The sequence below is a fragment of the Sciurus vulgaris genome (assembly GCF_902686455.1).
Source record: "Sciurus vulgaris genome assembly, chromosome: X".
NCBI lineage: Eukaryota > Metazoa > Chordata > Mammalia > Rodentia > Sciuridae > Sciurus > Sciurus vulgaris.
In genome coordinates, this window is record NC_136471.1 from 126,740,404 (window position 1) to 126,766,604 (window position 26,201).

Below are 26,201 nucleotides of genomic sequence, written 5' to 3' on the forward strand. Positions count from 1 at the left end.
TTACCTTTCAGAAGAATTAAACATAAAATCGTTGATGCCTCTCCCCTTCTCCTGCACCACTGCCTTTCTCTTTAGCATTTTTGTGTTCAGTTTCAGGATGTTCACAATCCTTCAGGGCATGTAGACGCCATGTTAAGAAACTGAGTTCTGGTCATGATGGCCAAGAGGGTAGCAATTTGAGGTCAGTCAGAACTTTTTTTTTTTTTTTTTTTTAGTACCAGAGATTAAAACCAGGGGCCTTAACCATGGAGCCACATCCCCTCACCTTTTTATTTTTTATTTTGAGATAGGGTCTCACTAAGTTACTTAGGGCCTCGCTAAGTTGCTGAGGTTGGCCTTGAATATGTCATCCTCCTGCCTTAGCCCCCCAAGTCACTGGGATTAAAGCGTGCGCCACTACATTCGGCCCTGTGAGAACTTCTAAGCCAAGTTCTGCCGCTTATAAGCTGGGTACATTCATTAGCTGCTCCCAGCCTCAGTTTCCCTGTCTGTAAAAGAGTATCTACACTGAATGAACTTGCCATGAGGATTAAATAGGATAGAGCATGCGATATATTTGAAAGTGTTCCAAGGTTTTGAATCTGGCAGACTTCTGAAGAGTGCTGTTCCGTTTAAGGACAGAGAATTTCAACAGTCTGCCAGATTCAAAACCTTGGAAAACCAGAATATGTAAGAAAGAAGAAAATTGTTCTAGAGCCATAACTGAGGTACTAACTTAAAACTTTTTTTTTTTTTTTACTTTAAAGTTACAGATTTTTTGGTAAGATATGTATAAATAAAGCAATATTTTAAGTTGTTGTGGCTCTTTTTTTGGTACCAGGGATTGAACCCAGGGGTGCTTAGCCACTGAGCCACATTGCCCAGTGTGGCTCCTCTTTAAAAAACAAAACAAAACAAACAAAAAAAAAAAAAAACCCACATTCTAAAACAACTATCCAATGCTGCTCCCTCACAACTTTCTCTTTGGAAGCCTACGCACGTATTTCAAGGTTAACATCACTGCTAAAAAATCAGTGGGGCTGCTCTTTGGGAATTTCTTTCAGAGGCCCTGATTCATTTCGTATATCCTCATTGAGAAAAAATGAAGAATAGATTATTGTCTGTAAACAGCCAGAAAATATCTGGAGCCAAGTTTTGTTGCATAAGGTGAATACTCAGGTTGGATAAGGATGGTTTTTGGTCAAAATCAAATTATAACTATTAAATGAGAGTGCTGAGTTTTAAGATATCATTCATTAAATATATCAACTGATGTATGGATATTGATACTAATTTTGACAACAAGGTACAAAATTTAATCAATATAAAATGACATTAAGTATTCACCAAAATGCTATCTTCATGATTTTTTCCTTTTCTGTGTATATTGCTTTCCTTTTTCCAATGAACAATGCCAAATGTCCAAAGGAAATAGTTATTTTTTAAAATGTTGTCACATACCTGGCAACTTAGGAGGCTAAAGCAGAAGGCTTGAGAATTCAAGAACAGCCTCAGCAACTTAGCGAGGCCCTAAGCAAATTAGCAAGATCTTGTCTCAAAATAAAAAATAAAAAATGGGCTGGGGATGTGGCTCAGTGTTTGAGCACCCCAGGTTCAGTCCCCGGTAACAAAAAAAATCCCATAAAACTGTGTTGCATAGAAAAATAAACAACTAATGAAATGTTTCTTTTTGGGTACCATCTTGCAAATATTAAGCAGTAAGTCAAATTGTACTTATGGACTAAAATAGGCATGAAATAGGTCTGTCATATTTAATATGTTTTATAATTTTATGATAATTTAGATTACTTATCCTGGACCCCATCTGAGAGTGATTGAAAATAGTGCTGACATTCTCACCACATTAAAAAACAAATCTCAAAATTTATAGGCACAATTTAAGAATAGATTCCCTTTCTTAATTACCTTTACAAAAAAAAAAAAATGTTTTTTTGAAGTGCTGGGAATTGAAGTCAGGTCCTTGAGCATGCCAGGCAAGCATTCTACCACTAAATTTTAATATAGACATTTTAATAAAATAGGAGTTAGCAAACTTCCTATGTAAAGGGCTCTTTAATAAGCATTTTAAGCTTTATGGGTCATGTGGCCTCTGTGGCAACAGCTCTATACTGCTACTGTAGCACAAAATCAGTCACAGACAATAGGGAAATAAATGGGCATGGCTATGGACCAATAAAACTTTATTTGCAGCTGGGCATGGTGGTGCACACCTGTAATACCAGTGGTTCAGGAAGCTGAAGCAAGAGGATCATGAGTTCAAGGCCAGCCTCGCCAATTTAGCAAGGCCCTAAGCAACTTAGTAAGACCCTGTCTGTAAATAAAATATATTTTTATAAAAGGGGCTGGGGATGTGGCTCAGTGGTTAAGTACCCCTGGGTTCAATCTCTGGTACAAAAACAACAACAAAAACAACTTATTTACAGAAATAGGCCACCTGGTTTTTTTCCTGGGCTATTGTTTGCCTGCCCCTGATCTAACCTATGAATTTTAACAAGGAGAGGAGACTACTTGAAATGAGGATTGAGCTCGCTCTTGCTTGGGTCTTGAATGTCCCCCAAAGGCCATATGTCAAAGGCTTGGTCCCTAGGTTGGTGCTACTGGAAGGTGTGGAAACTGTAAAAGGTGGGACATAGTGGAAGGTCTTTAGGTTCTTGGTGGTATGCCCTTGGAGGGGATAGTGGGTCTCCTGCCCCTCCTTTTCTTCTCTTTTTTGCTTCCTGGCTATAAGGTGAGCAGCTTTCCTCTACCATGTGCTGCCTCACTACAAGCCTCAAAGCAATGAGGCCAATTGGTCATGCACTAGAATTTCCAAGACTGTGCCAAAACAAACCTTTCCTCTTTCAAAGTTGATTATCTGAGATATTTGTCATAGTGATGAAAAGCTAATGCCAAGCAGAAGAAAGTGCTGAGTCATGTCTGATGTTTCCATTAGGGATGCCCAAAGAATCGATCCATTCAGAAGGGAATAGTTACCATTTACTTTCATACAGAAAATGACTCCATCTTAAGTCTTTCAACTTGTTGGACTTCAAGAAACCTCAGATTTAGTTTCTAATGACTCCTTTAAAAAATGTTTGAACTCTTCATTGGAAGAATTTTATCCCCTTTGACTTTATGAAAAAATGCTAGAAGGATGTAAATTACATGATATGTGCAGGACATTCTAACACCTGACCCAAGAAAGTAAGTCGTCTTCTTTGATCTCTTGCTTGTCTCAGGCCATATGTATAATTTTGTAAAATGGCCTCTTTAAAATGGATGTTGCTGCTCTTGTGGTTTCCTGTTGCGGAAGCCAGTTTATGAAACAGGGCTAGATCCTGTGTGGCCACTTCCTTACCGAATGCCCATACGTCTGACTTGCTGCTGTATTTGAAGTAGTGAAACACCTCTGGGGCTGACCACTTGACTGGAAACTTTGTTCCTACTGAGCTGACGTACTGGTCATCGAGAACATACCTAGGGGGGGACATCAACACGGACATTAAGCACATGATGATGTAAAATGGGAAGACCTCTGTTATGGTTTACATGTGGTATCTCTCAAAAGCTCATGTGTGACATAATGCAAGGTTTGGAGGAGAAATGACTGGGTTATAGCCTTAACCTAATCAGTGAATTAATCCCTGATGGAATTAACAGTGGTAACTGGAGGCAGGTGGGGTGTGGCTGGAGGAAGTGATTCATTGGGGGGCGTGGCTATGGGGTACATATTTTGTATCTGAAGAGCAGAGATCTCTCTCTGCTTCTTGATTGCCATGATGCGAGCTGCTTCCCTCTGCCACACTCTTCCACCATGATGTTCAGCCTCACCTTGAGCCAAGAGGAATGGAGCTGGCCTTCTGTGAACTAAGACCTCTGAAATCGTGAGCCCTCAAATACACTTTTCTCCTTTATAATTGTTCTGGTTGGGTCTTTTAGTCGCAGCAGCAAAAAAGCTGACTAAAACAATCTTTGCTGGCCGCGGTTGCCTGCGTGGTGGAATAGGCTAGTGAAGGGCATACAGCCGTTCAGAGTCTTAGCTGAATGCCCTGGTTTTCTGAATCTTTTGCTTTCCTTTCAATGTGTCAGCTTAGTTTGAAAATAGCAAAACATGAATGAAAAGTGGTAAATACGAGAAAACACAAAAATGGATAAATGAAATCACTCAGAATCCCATCCCAAAGATGATTGTAATTCTGTCACTCAAGTTATATTTTTGCTTGTACTTTTTTATTTTCTTCTTTCTTTCTTTTCTTTTCTTTTTTCTTTTTAGGTACCAGAGGTTGAACCCAGAGGTGCTTAACCACTGAGCCACATCCCCAGCCCTTTTTTATATTTTATTTAGAGACAGGGTCTCATTGAGTTGCTTAGGGCCTGGCTAAATTGCTGAGTCTGGCTTTGAACTCTAATCCTCCTGCCTTGGCCTCCTGAGCTACTGGGATTACAAGTGTACACCACCATGTCTGGCTTATTTTTTCTATTTACATAATTTGAACAAAATTGAGTTTCTGTTGTGTAGAGATTTGCATCTATTTTGCCTTTAATAGCAGATTGTGAGCATTTTTGCATGTGGTTACATTTTCTACTACAACATCATGTTTAATGGCTGAATAATATTCTCTCTTATGAATTAACAAATTTTATTTAATAGTATAAATTATTTCTAGTCTTCTGTTATAAACAGTGATGAAAAATAGCCTATGGAGATATGCAAACCATAAAAGTGTAAGTTTAAGGATGTTCACAAAACCCTTGGTTGTAATAATGATAAAATGTCCCCATGTTGAGGAACAATTAAATACATAGAATAGTATACAGCCACCAAAAATGAGGAAGCCCTGTATTTACCAACATAAAAGGCTATTCACAGTATATGGTTATGTACAAAAAGTTAAGTATGTCTGGTGTAATTCCATTTTGGGGAAAACAAAATGTACATGTTTGAGTATATGATTGAGACTACTTAATAAGATCTGAAAGAACATTCACCAAACATGTTAACAGTAGTTACTTCTATTACTAGAAATGGTGGGAAGGACTTGGGGGTAGATTCTACTTTTTACTTTATATACTAATGCTTATATTTCTTTTTTTTTTTTTATTGTAAACAAATGGGATACATGTTGTTATATTTCTTATAACATATACATATTATTTATAATAATTAGCAGAAGGAACACTGTATATTTGCTCATAAAGAAACCCTACTACACAGAGAAAATAAGAGAATGAAAATTTTGGAAACCAAAAAAATTGAGTATAATTGATAAGAACACTACACACCAAAATGTGTTAGAAATCTCAACTATACTATAAAACATCAGTAACAAAAAAAAAAAAAAAAAAAAAAAAAAAGCTGATCATTAGAATACCTTGTCATTCCAAAATCAGAGACTTTCACAGAGAGGTCGCTGTCCACCAAGCAGTTCCGAGCAGCCTTTGGAGGAAAGAAAAATTCTCTGAGTGGTAGAAGTGCCCAAGAATTTCCTGATGTCAGAATCAGACCTTTTCTTCCTCTTCAGCAGAATTCTTTCTAGGCAAAATCTAAGATTGCTTATCACAACCCCAAATGATTTTGGTGGTGGGGACCAGGGATTGAACTTGGGCACTTAACCACTGAGTCACAACCCCAGCCCTTTTTTATACTTTAAGACAGGATCTTGCTGAGTTGCCTAAGGCCTTGCTAAGTTGCTGAGGCTGGCTTTGAACTTGCAATCCTCCTGCCTCAGCCTTCTGAGCTACTGGGATTACAGATGTGTGCCACCATGCCCGGCTCTAAATGCTTTAAATTTGTCTTTTTGCCCCTTGCAATATTCAGTTTTTTCAAAATGCAAATGTGCTCCCATGAGAATTTTCACCCAAACACCCATGCTTGTCAAACAATATGAAAGTTATTAAGCACAGAACATTAGCTTACCAAGGGGAGAGGAAAAATTTCTAGGCCCTCTCTTTTTACCACTGGATACTGTACATCAAAAGATATTTTGAAGATATAAACACTGCAACAGTGACATAGAATGAATGCACTGACTTGATGGGCATGACATGTTTGTATGCAGCACAAGAACATCTGTAAAGACACACCTCACGTAGTGCCACACACAATGCTCTCCATTCCACTCCTATCCCAACACAAGGACCCACAAATTTCATTTCCTTGCTTTTTTTTTTTTTTTTTTTTTTTTTTGGTACAAGGAATTAAACCCAGGGGTGCTTAACCATTAAGCCATATTCCCAGCCCCTTTTATTTTGAGACAGAGTCTCCCTAAGTTGCTAAGGTTGGACTCCAACTTGTAATCCTCCTGCCTCAGCCTCCCAAGTTGCCTGGCATGCACCACGCTGCTCAACTCTAAAGTCATAAGTTTTATTATAATAGTGTTAGATGTTTACACAAGTCACAAGTAAGGAAAGTAAAAGTAAGGGTGCCCTCCTTGCTGTCCTTCCCAGTGGCCCCATCCCTGGAAGTAGCCACTGTGGAGTACTCCCTTTCCATTCTTTAAGCTTCAGTGGCTTGGCTTACCAAGTCCCGGTGTATGAATTGGTGACTCTCCAAGAAAGCCATGCCTTCGCAGACATCGTAGCACATTTCTAAGAGCTGGGAAGGTTCTAGTCCTTTTCCATGACTCTTCAGATAATTAAGCAAGCAGCCATTGGTTATATATTCAGTCACTATGTATATGGGGTATTTCTTTGAACACACTCCATAGAATTTAACCAGTTTGGGATGATTGAGTTTCCTGGAAAGTACAGATTTTCAAAGTTCAGTACTCTATACTCCATTTTCCATATGCCCTGAAAAAGGAGGATTGTGAGTAAAAAGTTTAAACATGCTTTTAATCTGCAACAGGCTAGGATTTGCAATTTCAATTATCTTTGACAAAAGCCCTACTGTAATATTGTTTTCATACCCTGATATTTGGTTCCCCTAAAGTAGAGTGATCAGTTGGGCTGGTTTGCCTGGGACTGAGGGGTTTCTGAGATACAGGACTTTCAATGCAACATCCAGGAAAGTCCCAGCAAACCTCACAAAATCTGATTCACCACGTTGACAAGAAGAAGGTGAATTATATGCATCATACACACACACACACATACACGAGGTGGGGGAGATGTATTACTAAGAACTGAGGGTTATGCTTGGAATCTAGGTTCATTAGGAAGGGAACCTTCATTTATCAGGAGAAAAAGAAAGTGGGGTGAGAAAGGGATTTTTACCAGATTGTACTGAAGGTACCAAGAAGGAAAAGAATATTGGTGGTCGTACATTAGTTTTCAGTGCTTAGTCCTGGGTAGTAGCCCCACTCTGTCCCTCATCCCACCATGCACCTCCTCACAGGTCAGAGAAGCCACAATGTGAAAGAGACATTTCCTGCTCAGAGCCTGTATATCCCTTTCTCAGCCATTCCTGGGGTACCAGGATGCTGGAACCTCCTGTCCATATAGTCCTGAGGCCTCTTCCAGAACACTCCTTGGGTCTATCTCTTCAAGGGCGAACCTTGCTCTAGTTGAGATCATTAGCTAATAGATGGTTGTCTGTGGTGACATGGAGGGAGCCTGGATGTGCCGAATGTTGTCTGCATGAATTACCCAGGCCCCTCATAGTGCAGAACGAAGCTATGGGTGGGAGGAGAGAGGGCAAAATGGAGTTTGGAGGATCAAAGGCCAGAGGCTGGTTTCACTGTAGAGTCAGAACTCTGAATTCAAATCTAGCCATTCAAACTGTCATGATGTATCAAAGTAATAGTAACAACACATACTGTTGTTTAAGTTTATTAACTTGTAATTTCTAAATATTTCTATCTATAACATGAGGACACTTGCTTAGGCCTTGCATATATTAGGGACAGGCTTATGAGTACTGACGGCCTCCCATGGGGAGAGCTAAAATGTCATTCCTTAGGAGGGGAACTTACATCATGGTCTGGGCCTCCTGAAAGAATTCATCTTCTGACATGGATCCTTCCTTGATCATCTTAACAGCAACGTCGTACTGCCCCTTCCACTTGCCCAACTGGACCACACCAAACTGGCCACTTCCCAGCTCCTTCAACAGGGTAATTTCCTCTCTTTTCAGTTCCCAGATTCCTAAGAAGACAAGACAGACACTCTTGAAGATGAATACAGAAGGCTTTGGGACCGACAACTTCCTAAGTGATTTCTTATATTGACAATATGAAGAATAACAAAACCAAAACTTTTTTTTTTCTTTCTGGAATCGGTATCAGGGATTGAACCCAGGGGTGCTTAAACACTGAGCCACACCCCAGCCCTTTTTATATTTTATTTTGAGACAGAGTCTCACTAAGTTACTTAGCACCTCACTAAATTGCCGAGGCTGGCTTTGAACTCGTGATGTTCCTGCCTCAGTCTCTGGAGTCGCTGGGATTACAGGCATGCACCCCATTGCACCTAGCCAAATTTTTTAATTTTAAGTCAGTAACTCAAAAAAATTCTTAATGATGTGGTCTTATGACTACATACCACTGCTCAGGAAAACTGTTGTCAAAGCAACTGCAATTACCAATAAGCAGGTTTAGTCTCAGTGGCTCAGAAGGCTAAGGCAGGAGGATCTAAGTTCAAAGCCAGCCTCAGTAATTTAGCCAGACTCGCTCTCAAAATAAAAAATGATAAGGGTGGGGATGTGGTTCACTTGTTAAGTGCCCCTGGGTTCAATCCCTAGTACCAAAATAAAAAAAAAAAAAAAGAAGACCTAGAGTAAAACACTTTGCCAACCAGAGACATCTTGGAGAAAGTCAATGTCAAAATGTGCTTGATGCCCTTAGGTTGGTAAAAATATTGTTAGATTTTGTTAATCTAGGTGGATGTTATTATCCAAAACACTAAGTTGAGGACTGGCTCCATGGAATGGGCACAGAAGCCAGGAAAAAGGACAGGCAATGGGGTGTTAGAGAATAATGGTAGGATCAAATAAGAGGGGAAATTTGATAATCTTTTTGGTATTGCCAGGGAGAGTGCAGATTTAAATTGGGCGGATAGAATTTTAAAGAAAATGACTCAACATATCAGAGCTGAAGCCCTCCTTGGAACAATCTGAACAGGACCTTCCTTCCTGTCTTCCATCCTTTTTCCAGTTAGTTAACTATGTAAGCTTCAACGAAAAATGGTGGGAAATGAAGTTTAAGAGCCCAAGGGTGTATCCATACCACTTCCCAGGGACACAGAGACTGGGACCTTGTTGGCCTTAGTTGACACAGGGTGGCGGAGCCGTGTGATCATGCCTGCAATGAAACAGCATCATATCATTGCATCCCATCACATCACATGGCATCAGTTCACAATTATTCTCTCTCCAGAATAGTCGAGAAGGCAGGGTTCAGGATGTTTTGATGCAGAAAGAGAATCTGTTCTATGTTCATCTTGTAATTGTATTAATTTGCTTGACCTAACTAAGTAAATTCAAGACAAAAGTTGAGTAAATCACTTTATGTGATTTTAAAAAATCTGTAGAAATTAGTAGCTTGATGGAATCTTTCACTTTAAAAATTTTCTCATTTCTATTTGGCTGTCTCCTTATAGTCCTACACTTAAATATGTGTACAAATAGCACATTCATTTGGCAAACATTTCAATGATACAAGAGGGTACAAGATAAAAACTAAACCACCTGCTTTTTTAAAAAATTAAACCTATTACCAAATTTCACCAAAATAAACCTATTACTAAATTTACATAGCATTATGATAAAGCTTGGTTAAGATCATTATAATTTTTACAGTGCTTAGAAAGAACCCATTCAAAAATGTAAACAATTCTTCCTTCAAATGTGGAGTATTTTCCAAGTTATGGGAACAATCACACATGTACATTTTTCTTCCTTTTTCTAGGCATTTTAAAAAATTATTGGTTCTTTTTAGTTATACATGACAGTAGATTAGGACCCTGTTCTTGTGAGTGTGCACAATGGTGGGATTCACTTAGGTATTTTCATATATGTACATAGGAAAATTATGTTAGAGTTATCCTACTGTTTCCTATTCCTATCTCCTCTCCATTCCTTTTTTTCTACTTCATCTAATCCACTGAACTTCTATTCTTCCCCTTTCCCTTTATTGTGTGTTAGCTTCCACATATCAGCAAAAATTTGACCTTTGGTTTTTTGGGATTGGCTTCTTTCACTTAGCATGATAGTCTCCACATCCATCCATTTACTGGCAAATGTCATAAAGTCATTCTTTTTTATGGATGAGTAATACTCCATTGTGTATGTATGTGTATATTTCATTGCATATATATCTCACATTTTTTTTTTATCTATTCCTCTGTTGAAGGGCACCTAGGTTGGTTCCATAGTTAAGGTATTGTGAATTGAGCTGCTATAAACATTGATGTGGCTGTGTCACTGTAGTATGCTGATTTTAAATCCTTTGGATATATGCCAAGGAGTGGAATAACTGGGCCAAATTATTTGTTTTTGATATGAGTGTTCTCCATACTTTAAAACTCCTATACTTTTAGTCAGCAAAAATAATAAACAAATTTAAAAATTAATGCATTTCTCCAAAATCTGTTTATGTACTACTGCTGCAATGATATATTGTGTGAATCATAAAATACATTAACAAATAGAAAACTTAAGAAAATGAGACTTTAAAAAGCAACTCTAAATAAACATTTTAATATCTTCTTCCTATCCCCTGTAAATTTTCTTGTGCATCCCTTAGGTAGAATAATTCATGTAAAGATGCCTGTTTATACAATTCCTTTCTCAAAAAAATACTTCAAGTTGAAATAAGGAATTGAGGAAATTTGGATAAAGAAACATTGCAAGTAATAACCAAAATTAAAGCTAGAAATAAGGCCAGTCCACCTATGAGCATGTAACCAAGTCAGATGCAGCAGCACAAATTCAATGCTAAGCCCATGGCTTATTTTTATGCACTTATTGTTGGAAATTTCCCAGTCACTGTCCTTAAGTGATACTATTCTAGAAAACAGAGGGGAGAATATATATATATATATATATATATATATATATATTTATATGTATATATAATCTCCAACCCATTAGGCAAAAATAAAAATGAATAATAGCACCCAGTGTTGGTGACGATGAGACAGAAACTGTTAGTGAAAAGCATTCAATAATGTTTCTGAAAAGCATTCAACAATTTCCAAGTTAAATTTCTTAGCCTTTGTCTTGGAAATTCCACTTCTAGGAATTTGCTATAGAAGTACTCAACTAGGTGTATGGGACTGTGCAATGAAATACCCAGTGAAACGTGCAAACATAGGACATGATCCAACTGGTAATCAATAGAGGGCTACATGAATAAATTTGGGATAACTCTTCAATAGAATTCCGTAGAACAAAGTAAGCTACATGTATTTGCAAAGAAAGACATAGTGAAGAAGGAATACCAGCTGAATAATATGTGGAAAATCTTATCTCTGTAAAAGTACACTGTTTATACATGTATGATTTATATTTATCATCAATAATAAGTGTTTGTCAGTATATAAAAAAACTGCCATAATTGAAACTAACTTGTTCATGGGGGTTATCTATCCAATGATGCATATTTCCTTAATATTTGAATTTTACGATCAACTTGCTACCATAGGCAGGAACAAAAACCTACAAATATTTTTATAAAGAGAATTTCTCCTTCTAAGTCACTCAAATCACTCAACTTTATTCTTTCTGGCATTATGGAGTGTATCCTGTTATATTTCAGGAAGTATAAGTAAAAGATCAGAGGCAAAGGGCTTGGGAGTTTTTATGCCCTACTTTCTTGGTTCCTTATATAATTAAGAATATTAGGACAATCCATAGTATCCATAAAAATTGATATTTGTCAACAAAGACCTATATGAGATAAATTACCTGCTGAATTGTGTTGATGATAATGAATGAGCTTTGGTATGGAATCAAAACAGTAGTTTTCTGCCAGGTATAATTTATTTTCAGCATTTGTATGCACATGGTAATGTTTGACAGTTCCTTTTTTATCACTAGTAAGGAAAAAAGAATGTTAGAACACTTTAAACAAACAATTGAGGCTTGATTAAATAGTGGTTAGATAATTATTTTGGATGCATTTGCAAATTTTGGAGAGGGAAGTCAGGGTAGGTTCCTCAGTCTTGACCTCTGGTGTTTTTCTAGAGGTAACCATGACAGACAGCAATTATGGAAGAGGGCTGCTCTCTGAACTCAATGTATCCTTTGTACACATACAAAATTCATGACTAATGAAATTCCAACTTTCCAGACTATTCTTCCCTTAGTAAATACAAAAATAGAATATTTCTTTGGTCATTAAAATCCTTGCAGTTCTTCAGGGTCATTTCCGAACATAAATTCTCTTTTAGGATAATAGTAGAGATGAAAATATGGGAGACAAAAGAAGATTAGGGTGTGGGTCTTCTCACTCCAGAGCATGGGTGGGAGATTCTTTTGGGAGTAAGGGATGTAGGATGAAGTGGTAGAGATGTCCTTTAACTCCTCATATGAACTAAAACCTTTTCAATATAAAACATTTTCTTCCTTTTCTCTCCTTTTGGAAATTATAGAGCATTGATGCACTTTGATTTAGGCTAATCAGGAATAATTATGATTGTCTTAGATTTTAGAGTACAGCACTGTGGTCAAGTACCAGGTTGTGAATCCAGTTCTACCACTTGCTAGCTACTTCCTCTGGTTGTTGTAAGTACTGGATGAGACTCTGTGTTTGTGTGTGTGAGTGTGTGTGTATGACCAACGAGAAGCAGTTAATGAATTATTGATGTTAGAATACCAACCTAGTTAAAATTGCAATTATAGGGCTGGGGAGATAGCTCAGTTGGTAGAGTGCTTGCCTTGCATGCACAAGGCCCTGGGTTCAATCCCTAGCACCACAAAAAAAAAAAAAAAAAGAAAAAGAAAAAGAAAAAAAATTGCAATTATAAAAAGGAGAAAGGGTGCTTATTTTCATTGCAAGTGGCTAATCTGCTCTTGGTGTCAGTATGAAATTCCCTCTAGGACACTGATAAGGTTTCATAAGGAAGGTTTCTATATTCATGGATTGTGACTATTTTCATTTGATTTCTCATTTATTTGCAAATTTGTCCATCTGGTCCCCTTCAAAAATGAATCTGGAATTAAGAATTAAGAAGCTTGATTAGGAGAACATCTGATATTAGATTTGGCCCAAACTGCCAGGCCAGAGAGCCACAGAGGTCACTCCGTGAACACAGTCTTCTCCGACTTCTAACTGTATTTGTTTTAGTCAGCATCCATGTGCATCCTAGTATCTGAGCTAAACTGAGGACATGACTTCTGGCACTGGAAAATGCCATGTGGCCTCTCAGGGTACACCCTATTATCTCAAGTTGGAAGTAAGTACTCTGTTAAAAAAAAAAATTCTCAAAATACTTTTCATCATTTAATTATCATAAATACTCATGTAAGCACTGTGGAGTAGGGCACCCAGGGAAAGCACCAAGGTCAAGGGCCATTCAATTCAGCTGTTAAGAAAGGGTCCCAGGGCTGGGGATATAGCTCAGTTTGTAGAGTGTTTGCCTCGCAAGCACAAGGCCCTGGTTCAATCCCCAGCACCGCAAGAGGAAAAAAAAAAGGGTTCCACACGTAGAAATAGAAATATTTTCTTTTCAAACGGTCCTAGTCATGATTTGGCTAGATTTCCATTCCAAAACACTGAGGGTCTCAGTGTAGACACAGAGGTGTAGATGAAGAAATACATCTCAGTGGTTGGTGGACTGGCTTCAGGTTGGTTGCTTATTGCTTTTGTGGGCAGGTCTTTATTAACTTTCTTTGAATCTCATTCTTATCTATGAAATGGCACCAGTAAAACCAGCTTTCCTATTTGCTTTGGAGGATCATTATGAGGAACAAAGCAGCTCAAAACCAATGGGAAAATGGCTTATAAACCTCTGCAGAGAGATCTTGATGCTGGTTATAATGATTTGCATGAGATGACACTGGGTTATCTTATATGCCTAATTGTTGGGGTGCAGGGAGTGGAGTAAGTACAACTACTTTTTCCAGCAGCAACAATAATAGCAATTGCTATTATTTTATTAAGTGCTCTCTATGTGCCAGGCATTGTTCTGACCTAATTTGTGTATTAACTCACTTCATCCGTGGAACATAATAATCATTACTATGTCTCCCTTTCAAATGAACCTCAAAACAGAGATTAAGAAATATACTCAATGTCACAAAACTCTGAAATGGTAGAGCCAGCTTTGGATCTAGAAGTTCAACTTCAAACCAGAACTTTTAACCACAGGGGATAGCATCCTGGAAAGAAGCTAGGCAGAAAACAGCCCCACGGATTTGACTTTCTGCTATCTCCACTCTCACTAGAAAGGCTTACTCGATACTGGACACTGGGTAGCTCTCCCAGTTCAGCAGGTGACTAGGGCTGAGAGAGTGAGGCCACCATTTGTATTTTTCTCTTTCTAAGCTTAGGCCTGAATTGAAGGGAATCACCCATGAGTCTCTTTTTATTGTTTCTTTTTTTTTTTTTTTTTTTTTTTTTTGCGGTACTGGGGATCGAACTCAGGGCCTTGTGCTTGGGAGGCAAGCACTCTACCAGCTGAGCTATCTCCCCAGCCCTATTGTTTCTTTTTAGTTACACATGACAATACAATTTATTTTGACATAATTATAGAAGCATGAAATATAATCTGTTCTAATTTAGTCACCACCATGAGTATTGTTTTAAAAAATATTTACTGAGGCATGTTGTACTCTGGGCACTCTGCCATTGTCTAGGGTGGGAGGGAAGCGATCACTCAGAGAAGTCTCTCAAAAGTAGGGGGTAAAAAGAGCTACAAATGGTCACATTTGACAAAAATACTTTAAGTGCAAATTTCAGAATTTATAGATGGAGTCTTGTCTTAAAATGTGACAAAGTGATCAGCCTATTCAAAGAACACATGTAGAAGGATAAGAGAAATAAATCTATGTCATACTTACTTCACAGCCTTACTAAATAAGGACACTGTGTACATTCCCACCTGGCTGGAATTTCTAACCATAAATGCGCCTTCTTTTCCCTGAAAAGGAAGGATTATTTTCATGGTTCTCAACAATGATTTTTCACATAGGCAGTGGGGAAAGAAGTCTTTTAGATTCACTTTAACTGTCACTAAGGGTCCAGGTTGTCCAATAGTTGGCATAGAAGGGGGCCCACGGTTTTGCTTTCCTTCTTTTCTCACTCAATATCTTTTTTTTTTTTTTTCTTTTTCTGTGCTGGGGTTGGAACCCAGGGCCTTGTACATGGCAGACCAGAGTGATAGTGCTCAATATCCAGCCCACTCAATGTCTTTATAAATCTATTCTGTGTGTTTCAACTCCCCCCCCCCAGTTAATTTTTAACTCTATTATTTTTAGCTTTATACTTACACAAGCCTAATGTTTCTATGGAGGAACTTCAGATTACATGGAGGGAAATGAGAGGGAGTGGAGTATAAAAAATGGTGGACTGAGACAGACATCATTACCCTGTGTACATGTATGATTGCATGAATGGTATGAATCTACATTGTGCACAACCATGGAGATGAAAAGATGTACCCCATTTGTGTACAGTGAGTCAAAATGCAGTCTGTAAAGATAAAAAAATAAAAAAAATAAAAACCATAAAAGTATAATAAAAACAAAAAATGCAAAAAAAAAAGAAAGTTTAGAACCACATATCACCATGCCACATCCTTAGAAAGCTTTAGAAAACCAAAGATGCAGAATAAATCATTTGTTAAAGTTTTAGATTCCATTTGTCTTTCTCAATGACTTGTACTAATTATAAGCAGATCCAGATTCAGAAAGAGCAGATGATAAACTATGAATGTGACAAAGTACCAAGTGAAGTCATCAGATTCTCATAAGTAGCTATCAAAGAAATAACTGGTATGTTCACTATTTTGTTAGGTTGAATTATATTCAAGTATCATTTTTATAGATAAAAGAGGTTGCTATTGGTAATTCCATACCAATTAGTGATAAAATCAGATAAATGTATTCCCTATTACATCTGCTGTGCTCTGGTTTAGGTACTAATGAGTGGTGACAGACAGGAGGCAAATGATTACACTGGTGGTCCTCAATATATCATTTCTCTTGGACTGGGTATGTAGCTCAGTGGTAGAGCACATGCCTAGCATGCACAAGGCCCTGGGTCCTATCCCCTGTACTGCAAAAATAAGACAACCCAAAAGAAATCATCTCTCTTATTCATGGTCCTGTGCAGTCTCCTCCTACATTGATTTTTGGGTAGGGCCATATGATTTGCTGTGACCAACGGGACATCAGAAAATATGACAACAGCAGCAACTTCATGAGTGCTTTCAATATGGTCCTTGTCCTCTTTTACCACTGCCATTCTGTGAGGAGGCCCCAGTTAGGCACATGGAGAGGCTGCTTGGAGACATACTATGGCGCTCAGTTGACTTTCTCAGCGGAATTCAACCCTCAGTCAATCCACCAGTTAAATGCAGCCATAAGAGTGAGTCTACAGGGCTGGGGATATGGCTCAGTTGGTAGAGTGCTTGCCCTGCAAGCACAAGACCCTGGGTTCAATCCCCAGCACCACAAAAAAAAAAAAAGAGTGAGCCTGTATGAGATGAGCATCTGGGCCAGCTGACTCAGAACTGTGAGGAATCATAAATCTTGTTTCAAGTCACCAAATTTTGGGGTTCTTTATTGCGCAATGGGGTTCTTAATTGTGCAAGATAATGGAAGTAGAAGATGTGGTTGGACACAAAGTTCTAGACAACCAACACTACGATGAGTTGACTGTATACTTAGCAATATTTCTATGAGAATTGCATTAACCTCTGGGCCCACTAATACAAAGAAATTCCTAGACTGAGAATGTAGCTCAGTGGTAGACTGTGTGCTTAGATGTGTGAGGCCTGGTGCGATAAATAAATAAATAGCTTTTAAAAAGAGACAGAGAAATAGAGATTCTTAGGGGTTGTTTTAAAGAATATAATTACCTTTTGTCTCAGTAACTGCTCAGATTGTGACCTGGAGATGTTACCTGCAAACCAGCTGTGAGAAGAAAAGATTCCATATTGAGAATTAATAATTTTTAAATTATATCATTTGACACTCAAATTTTTAATCTGCAAAATGAGGCATTGACCTACTCCTCAAAAGAATCACCAGAGGATATTTTCAAAAATATAGATCCTTGAGACCCTACCACTCAAGTCTGATTCTGGGGCAAAGTCTGAACAGTTGAAGTTTTAAATGGGCTGATGTTCAGGAAGCTCTGGCCTCCTTCTAGGTGACCTATAAGTTATCCTTCATGTCACCATTTTGCAAGAGGGCCAGATATTAGACCAAGGAAGACACTTCCAATAGAAAATTCAGAATTGCCAAGGATAAATGCTCTTGTCTTTCAACTCCATCATTTTCTTTAATAATCTGATAGAAACACACTTTACATCATCTATCTTCAAAGCAAATGCTTATTTAAAGTTTAAGAAAATTTTCATGATAGCAGTAGATAAGCATCTAAGATTATATTAGGGCTGGATTGGTGAGATGGAACTGAGAAAAAGATGATGTGGGAAAGACAGGAGTTCTTTTCTTTTAAAATAACCTTTAAATATCTTCCTTTTTACTAAGTTAGCCAAGAACATCATGTCTTACTTTGTATATGGAGCTCAACAGGCAAAGAGTTATTTCTCATGTGGAGTCAACAATGTCTGTGGCCTTTGGCTTTGGCTAAAATGTACTAACGAAATGAGTGGAGTATGGCTTGGGATGGGCTACAGGTTTGGAGGATTGGGAGGACCCCCTGGCTGGAGCAAGACATCTGAGGAGGAAAAAAGTACACGAGCAGGGTGGGAGTGGACGGGAAGGGTTGCAGGAGAAAATCAAGGCATAAAAGGTCTCAGAATTTGGCGGGAAAGATGGGAAGTGGTTCTCTGTATATTCTCTGTGTTAGTTGAAGGAGGGGATACCAGCTGGTGGATAGTTCAATAAAGAAGAGCCTTAGACCAGCCAGCTTGGAGGTCTGGGTTCTAGAAATAACTTTGCAATATGTAGTTCATGACTTTGAACAAGCCACTTTGCCTTTTTTGATCTTGGACTTCCCCACCTATAAAATTGGAGGGCTGATCTTGGTAAGCTTGAAAATATTTTCTACCTCTACCCTTATAAGTAGTGCATAATTAACACTTGAGATGTTAATTGATAGTTTTCTTATCAATTAAAATTTATAACCAATACTAGCTAATCAAAAGACTATTTAGGGCTGGGTGAGGTGGCAGACACCTGAAATTCCAGTGACCTGGGAAGCCTAGGCAGGAGGATCTCAAGTTCAAAGCCAGCCTCAGCAACTTAGTGAGGGCCTAAACAACTTAGCAACACCCTGTCTCAGTAAAAAGGACTGGGGATGTGGCTAAGTGGTTAAGCACCCCTGGGTTCAATCCCCGGTACCAAAACAAAACAAAAAAAAAGACTATTTAGGGAATGTGATCTAGGATATGGGGGGATAGAAGGAAGAGATGATTAGGAATAAGAGAGAGGCCTGGAGACACAAGGTGAAATGGTGTATATACCTGATCCTCTCCACTCTCACATGAATATACACTTTGCCTATGTCATTTTGCTGACACCTGGCTCCATTTATTTTTTTAAATTTCTGTATTTCAATATTGGATCAGCAGAAGCCCAGGTCTAGTACTAATACATTATTTTCCCTTTAAATCTCAGTGCCACCATCTTTAATTGAGTGAAGTAGAATTGCTTTTGAAGTTATGGCCATAAGACAAATGTTCTAGTGGCACTAACAGAATAGGAAGTGGGGGGCATCAAGCATACTGTGAGAAGGCTGATCTTTGAATCATGTAGCCCTATAGTCCTGAGCTCCCTTTAGTGCATCTTTGGTTTTTGAAGAGGACAAGTCTTGCCTGACAATTTCCATTATGTTCATCTCCCATCTGCCATTTACAGTACAGTCTGTCTAGATGGTAAGGTCTGGGTTTCCCAAATTAAAGACTTCCAACTCATCTAAATGCTAAAACACAAAACTGTCACAGTGGGAGCTTCAGTCCCATTCATTTGAGTCTTTGCCTTCTGTCAAAGTGCAATTACCTTTGGAAATGACCTTGTGTTGGTCCTTCTCAGTTTTGCATGTCTTAATATAAATTATACTATAGATATGAGGGCAGAAAGTGGGGTTAAAAGAGAGTTAGAATGTGGGGAAGAGATTGTACTACAAAGGGAGGGAGATTACAGCACGTCTACCCTCTGTGACTGGCATACCCAAGACCAGGCTGGGTTAGAGGTTAAGAGGAGGAGTGCAAACAGTGACATGTACTTTATAAAAGCTCTCGCTTCACATGTAACCAATGAATCAGTGACAGCCCTCATATGAAAATAGAACTAGAAATATGCATAGTCTTAGTATCCAAATGAATTTTATACTTTTGGGCATAAAGTGAGTAAAAAATGCAATATGCTCTATTACTCCCATCTTTCCTTAACATCAATCTTTACATCTCGGGCACAATTACATGTTGCTCTTTGTAGAATGCTAGAACCCTAGTTTTTGGAAAGAACTTTAATGGCCACTTAGATCAATGAGACTCAGTATAATTAGGATAGTTACACATTCTTATTTGCCCAGAATAGTTCAGTTTATGCCAAATGTTTAGTGAAATTTTTCTCTGTCTAAAGCATCCCATTTGGATGCTAAATGATAAGATCACCCTGATAATAGTAATCTCTGAACAGAAATGCTGCCATATTCAAGTTTTCAGTATGCTACCTTGTAAAATCACTGCATCATAAATAACTTCCCCCTAAATCTGATTCAATGTTAATAAGGCCTGATGAGAGGCCTCCAGGGGATAAAAAATGAACAGAAACATCATATGAAATGAAGGGGACACTGGATATATGACAAATCCAGTGAAAATGTGCAGTCAATTTAGAAAGTCCAGATTGGGGGAAATATCCTCATTGATAACAACCCAACTCATTGCCACCTGTCATTTAGAACCCACCTGAGCTTACCCATGTAAACACAGCCGCCTAAGAAAATCTGAGCCATCTATTTTAATGCCTTTGAGGAATCAAATAGAAACATCTATGCCTAATCTTAGAGGAGCACAGAAGACTTTCAACACTCACTCATAATCATCCAGGTTTTCCTCTTCTTCAGATGAACTTGACTCAGGGAACCCCCTTAACAAGAGTCAAGAAACAACATGAATGAAAATAATCATCATGAAACAATCCAAGTGCCTAGTACTACAATATTAAGCCCCACTCTTTTTCGATCCACATACATAAAATCTAGACTAAGTTTCTATTTTTGTACTTAGGAAGGCATCAGCAAAGTGAAGAGTTGGGCTCATGCCCAGTTTAATAATAGAATGGCTCTTCAGTACAGAAATCCCCCCCAGAAACATAGATGTCTTTCATTCTCTCCTTTTTAAACTACAGTTATTAGTACAAATTATTTGTACAAATTCATGGGTTTCATTGTGACATTTTCGTACATCCATATAACATGCTTTGATTTTTTTCAAAACAGTGGGCTCATGAAATACATCCCCTTCAGGAGAGAATATAAAGTTAGACAATTTGGGTTGTGTAGTAAGCTATCCTTAGGGAAGAGTTAATCAACTCCAGGTTGCTTTCCCTCCTGCTAGAGATGCCTGAACCAGCTAGAATAATGTTCACACTAACCCAGAATATGTCATGAATGATGGCTAGGAGAAATTAGTGTAAGAACTGTAACCCACAAACCATCGATTCAGACCCACTTAAGGGTTCAGAAAGACAAACTATGTGGACATTTTTGGTTTATCTTCACCTTAAATGTAAAATTAGTTGCAAAATCATTGCACATTTTGTTAGCTTTCCTACAAATGGAAGCCAATCCTGGATATAAATTAATATCTGCACTTGATTTACCATGATATCTTTGAGGTGCTGTGATTTACAATAGTTCTTTTCAACTGATTACTGCATGCAACATCTTCACTGCTGCAAACAAAGAGATATGTTTCACAAATTTATAGATTCATGCATACTTATAAATGTTAAATGTCAAAAGTAATTCTGTTCATTTATGATTTAGCTTTATTTGACATTTAGACCCACACATTTTACTTGGTTTGGAAATTTAAGCTAACTAATTACTTTCCCACTGGTCTTTTCAGGAACTTCAGTAAGAAGCAATATTTTAGCAATGTGCCTAAATGAAAAAGAATTGCTAATAATGGCTTATAATGACCGCAAATAATAACAAACCTGGATTAATAAATCATTTGAACTACATTTGCTCTGATTTTCTTACAGATATGCAAGCATTTTGTCACTTATAGATTTAAAATAAGCTATCCTCCTCTTTGTTGTTATAACTATAATCAAAAGTCTTCAAATTACTGAAATTTGAACTCTAGCTGGACATAGATGGATAAACAGGATTTTCATCCTCCGCCACCTATCATTTTATCTCTTCATTTTGAGTGGTAAGCGTATGGGGAAGTGCCTACCTCCCAAAGCCCCCAAACTGTTTTATCTGGAATGTAGGACCTATTTCCTGTTTGCCTTCATAGACGAGGCTCTTTTTCAAAACCACATTTCATTGGCAAGGAAATGTTCTTCTGGCTCCATCTCAAGGAAGACCTAGAGAAAGTCCTTAAACACTGAAATGCCTCCCTCCCACCTTCCCACAGAATCTTGCCCACCAGAACAACATTTCAGCTGTAGCTCTTCATAAGAAAAATCTTATTTAAAAAGGCTAAGCAATTTATTTAACCTTCTTGTTTTTAAGAGTTTGTATAGGCCTGGGGAGATAGCTTAGTCGGTAGAATGCTTGCACTGCAGGCACAAGTCCCTGGGTTTGATCCCCAGCACTGCTTTAAAAAAAAAAAAAAGAGTTTGTGTAGAATAGCCATCAATAGTACATCACTTATGTTTACCCACATAAAGGAGACTTTATAGACATTAAAAATAATCAGGTAGATTACACAACAATGTGAATGTACTTAACATTACTGAACTATGAACTTAAAAAAATGACTGATTGTGGTAAATGTGTATTTTACCACAATTAAAAATTTAAAAAGAAATTAAAAATCAGGTATATCCTCATGTGTTCAGATGAGAAAAATGTCAAAGATGCCAAGTGAAAAAAACAAAGGGCAGGGGCTGGGGTTGTGGCTCAGTGGTGAAGTGCTTGCCTAGAACATGTGAGGCACTGGGCTCAATCTTCACACCACATAAAAATAAATAAATAAAATAAAGGTACTGTATCCATCTACAACTAAAAAATATTTTTTAGAAAAGAACAAAGGGCAAAGAAGACTGAGCAGTAAATTTGCTTTTGTAATATATATATGTAGATATATTATAAAATATATATAATAAATATATATAAGATATATTTTTAGCATGTGCATAGAAAACATTTAGAAGAATATACACTTGACCTTTTAAAATTCAAGCTCCATGAAGACCTTTTAGCAAGCATTAAAGTATTCTAATTCAATCATAGATATAATATGTCTCATGCTAAGAAGTGAGTGACCAACCAGTCCTTTGAACAAATAGTTTTCTGAAGGTCTAGGGCAAAATTCAGGGTCAGAATTAAAGATGGATCAAAATCTAAGGGTACAGGTCAAAAACTCAGTATTCAAGATAAATGGTTCTTTAATAAAATATTAATTAATGCTAAAAAATTCTTGATGACCAAAATATCAACTGTTTTAAAAATGTCTTTTAGTGGTGCTGAGGATCAAACCCAGTGCCTCACATTTTTGAGGCAAGTGCTTTACCACTGAGCTACAGCCCCAGCCCAAAATATCAACTTTTAAAATGCAGATAGGATCTGGCAATTCATGAATTGGTAGTTCCACAACAACCCCATATGAATCAACATTTTCTTCTAGTTTTTGGAAAACTGTTCAGTCATTTTTCACTACACACCTCCCTCAGTGAATCGCTGGGCTTTCTATCAGGGAGGCAACCTGGCATAAAGTTAACATGACATTCACTCTCCTTGGATCTGGGCTTGTTGATCATCTCCTTCTATAGGAGCTTTGGGCCACAAGCAAATAAATGTAGCCTTTTCCCTCAGGTACCAGGTATGGATTAACACACTTGGATTCTAGTTGCACTCTGAAATGAAAGGGACCACAGCTTGTGATATAAAAAAAAAAAAAATCCAGAAGAATACACTTACATTTTCTCAAATTCCATAAGGCCCTGTGGCTGTATCATCGGTACAGTGAGGCATTTACTTTAGGTAAAAATAATGAACATGGAAAGAATAGAGGAATAAAGAGGACAAGGGAGAAAACAGAAATACATAATGAGTCAGAGAAAGGATGTGCATCACTGTGGGGAAGACAGACATTAGTACCCTGTAGGGAGGCTCAAAACTGGATGAGAAGATGGCAGACAGTGGCAATGTGATGGGGAGGAAGTCTGAGGCAGCAAATAAGAAAGGGAAGTCATGTGATCCTTTCTCCATGATCATCTTATGATTCAATTCAACATTTATTGAGCATGGCTAGACTCAGTGCCAGATACTGGAGATATATACAATTTACATACCAACTTCAAGGTATTTTCGATTCTGGCTTTAGATAGAACCTTTAGGCTGAAAAACTTGACTAATCAAGTAAGCTCATTCTAAGCCATCTTTCATAGAGTGGGCTTATTTTAAAGATTCTGTGTCTGAAATGTGCAGACACATTCTTCTTTGGAAGAAGCAGAAACAGAAGAGGGAAGGAATAAAATGCTTAAGTATCACTTAAAACATTAGGTAGGATAATCTAAATGGCAAGTCTATGCTGCTCAGTTCCAGTAGAGTCACCTGCTTCCCCAGTCTTCTAGTTCAAGTTCTGAATGTTTTCTGAGAAGACAGCCCTGTCTCAGCTAGGGCCTGCATCAAGGGTTTTGAGGGTGAGGTCCAAGGCAGTGAGATAATGGGGGCATTATCTACATGCTGAGCAGACAGCCCAAAAGCTGAGGTTTACCTTTTCAGTTTCCTTACTTGCCACCAGTCAGGACAGTCTTCCCTTGGAATATACCGCATGTTGACATCTGTCTGGGAACTGTAGTTTTTCTTTGTGTCACCGTCAGATTGAGGTAGAGTAATACTTGAAGATGGTGCATCCATTTTGAGAATAGGAACGGCCCGAGGAATCTTTAGCTTTGAAGAACAGGAGATTTTACTACATCATAGTAAGGCACAGATTCAGGAACTAGGAACTAACAACTAAAGTATATCAGCTCTTAAATTAAAAGGAAAGAAGGAAGGAAGGAAAGGAGGCATAATAAGTATTGGTAAGGATATGGAGCTACTGTAATGTATACTTTGGCTGGTTAGAGTACAAAGTGGTAAAAACACATTGGAAACTATGACCCAGAAGTTATGCAAATATGTGTGTGTGTGTGTGTGTGTGTGTGTGTATGTGTGTATCTAACAGTGAAACAAGATGTGTAAAACAACATTCATAGCACAATGTTTTGAATTAGATAAAAATTGGAAATTACTAAAGTGCTCATTAAGGGGATAAAATAATGAATACCCTGTGGTTGTGGTAGATTAAATAATGGCTTCCCAAATATGCTCATGTCCTAATTCCCAGATCCTGTGATTATCTTATGTTGCCGCCTGCAGCAACAATCCCACGGGAATTTATCGGAGATGGACTGGGAATGAACTACTTCTATTACTTTATCTGGACTACTTCCTTGCTTGCTTGCTTATTCGCTAGTTTATAGAGGAAGAAAGGCTTTGCTTAGAGGAAGAGAGACTTTGCTTAATTTTAGAGGTGCTACTCTTTCAGAGAGGCTACGCTTATCAAAGGTCTACTGCTTCTTAAAGGTGGGTCGCTTCTTGGAGGTGTGGGGTGCGGCATGCGGCCGGCATCCTGCAACCTGCGACCTGCAATCTAGAGGTGCGTTCTTAGTCCTGTGTCCTGCCATCTCCTCCCAGGTGAAGAGAATGTCTTATATACCTAAGGCAGCCAATCAGTTTAGGATTAAGTAGGATGGTTGGAGCATGCGCCATGGTACCAATTAAGAATGAGGAACATCTGTTGACCACTAGCGCAGAAGAGACATTAACTGAGCAGGCAAAAGTAGATCACGCTGTGTTAACACTAATTATGCGCCACCTCTTGGCTCAACGCCAGCCGCCATCTTAGGGCTACTTAAACATGTCTCTGCAATCTTACATGATACAAGGGACTTTGAAGATTATGATTAAGGAATTTGAGATGGAGAGATTATTCTGGATTGTAGATATGGGACTGATGTCATCAAAAGGACCCTCTTAAAAAGGGAGGAAAGGTGGTCAGGGATTAGATAAAAGATATGAGCATGGAAGCAGAAGTCAAAGAATGCAGAGGCTGCTACCCTTCTGACTCTGAAGATGGAGGGAGGAACCAGGAACTGAAGAATATAGTCTTTTTTTTTTTTTTTTTTTTTTTTGTGGTGCTGGGGATTGAACCCAGGGCCTTGTGCATGACAGCCAAGCACTCTACCAACTGAGCTATATCCCCAGCCCTAGATAGCCTTTTAAAGCTGGAAAAGGCAAGAAAATTGATCCTCTCCTAAAGTCTCCAGAATGAATACAGCTGTATGGAATCATTTTAGACTTCTGACCTTCAGAACTATAAGAGAATAAATTTGTGTTGCTTTAAGTCACTAAATTTTTTAGACCAGCAATAAGAAAATAATATGGTGGCATAGTCATACAATGGAATTCTCCAAGCAATAAGAATAAACTACAACCACACACTTAAACAATGTGAATCTCATAAATTGAACAAAAGAAGACAGACAACAAATGACTGTATACTTCATGATTCTATTTATGTAAAGTCCAAAACCAGGCAAATAATCTATGACATTGAAAGTTAGGCTAGCAATTACTCTTGATGGGATGTAGTGACTGAAAGGGAGCATAAGGTTCTATGACGTTCTATTTCTTAATCTGAATGTTTTATACAGATGTGTTCAGTTTGTGAAAATTCGTCAAGTTGGACCTATATGCCTTTCTAAGTGCATGTTATACTTCATTAAAAATTGTGTGTTGGGGAGGGCTGGGGAGATAGCTCAGCTGGTAGAGTGCTTGCCTCGCAAGCACAAGGCCCTGAGTTTGATCCCCAGTACTGCAAAAAAAAAAAAAAAAAATTGTGCGTGTGTGTGTATGTGTGTGCGCACACACATGTGAGATCTAAATTTATTTAATTTTTTCATTTTTTTTTTTTTT

The 26,201-nt window shown here is 38.1% G+C and overlaps 1 protein-coding gene across 6 annotated transcripts in view; it reads right to left on the minus strand.

Moving 5' to 3' along the window:
- The window catches only part of BMX (BMX non-receptor tyrosine kinase), a 52,568-nt gene that overhangs the window by 8,402 nt on the left and 17,965 nt on the right, over nt 1-26,201 (minus strand). For 3 of the 6 annotated variants that reach the window (XM_079123161.1, XM_079123160.1, XM_079123163.1), the window contains exons 7-18: nt 23,956-24,131; nt 23,157-23,213; nt 20,882-20,953; nt 20,093-20,146; nt 16,942-16,996; nt 14,921-15,000; nt 11,825-11,952; nt 9,144-9,218; nt 7,893-8,064; nt 6,500-6,716; nt 5,352-5,416; nt 3,338-3,456 (exon numbers count right to left, since the gene is read on the minus strand). In XM_079123161.1, coding sequence (XP_078979287.1) covers nt 3,338-3,456; nt 5,352-5,416; nt 6,500-6,716; nt 7,893-8,064; nt 9,144-9,218; nt 11,825-11,952; nt 14,921-15,000; nt 16,942-16,996; nt 20,093-20,146; nt 20,882-20,953; nt 23,157-23,213; nt 23,956-24,131 — 1,270 coding nt within the window. The remainder of the gene's footprint in view (nt 1-3,337; nt 3,457-5,351; nt 5,417-6,499; nt 6,717-7,892; nt 8,065-9,143; nt 9,219-11,824; nt 11,953-14,920; nt 15,001-16,941; nt 16,997-20,092; nt 20,147-20,881; nt 20,954-23,156; nt 23,214-23,955; nt 24,132-26,201) is intronic. The other 3 variants (XM_079123162.1, XM_079123165.1, XM_079123164.1) reach the window with 3 other exon arrangements.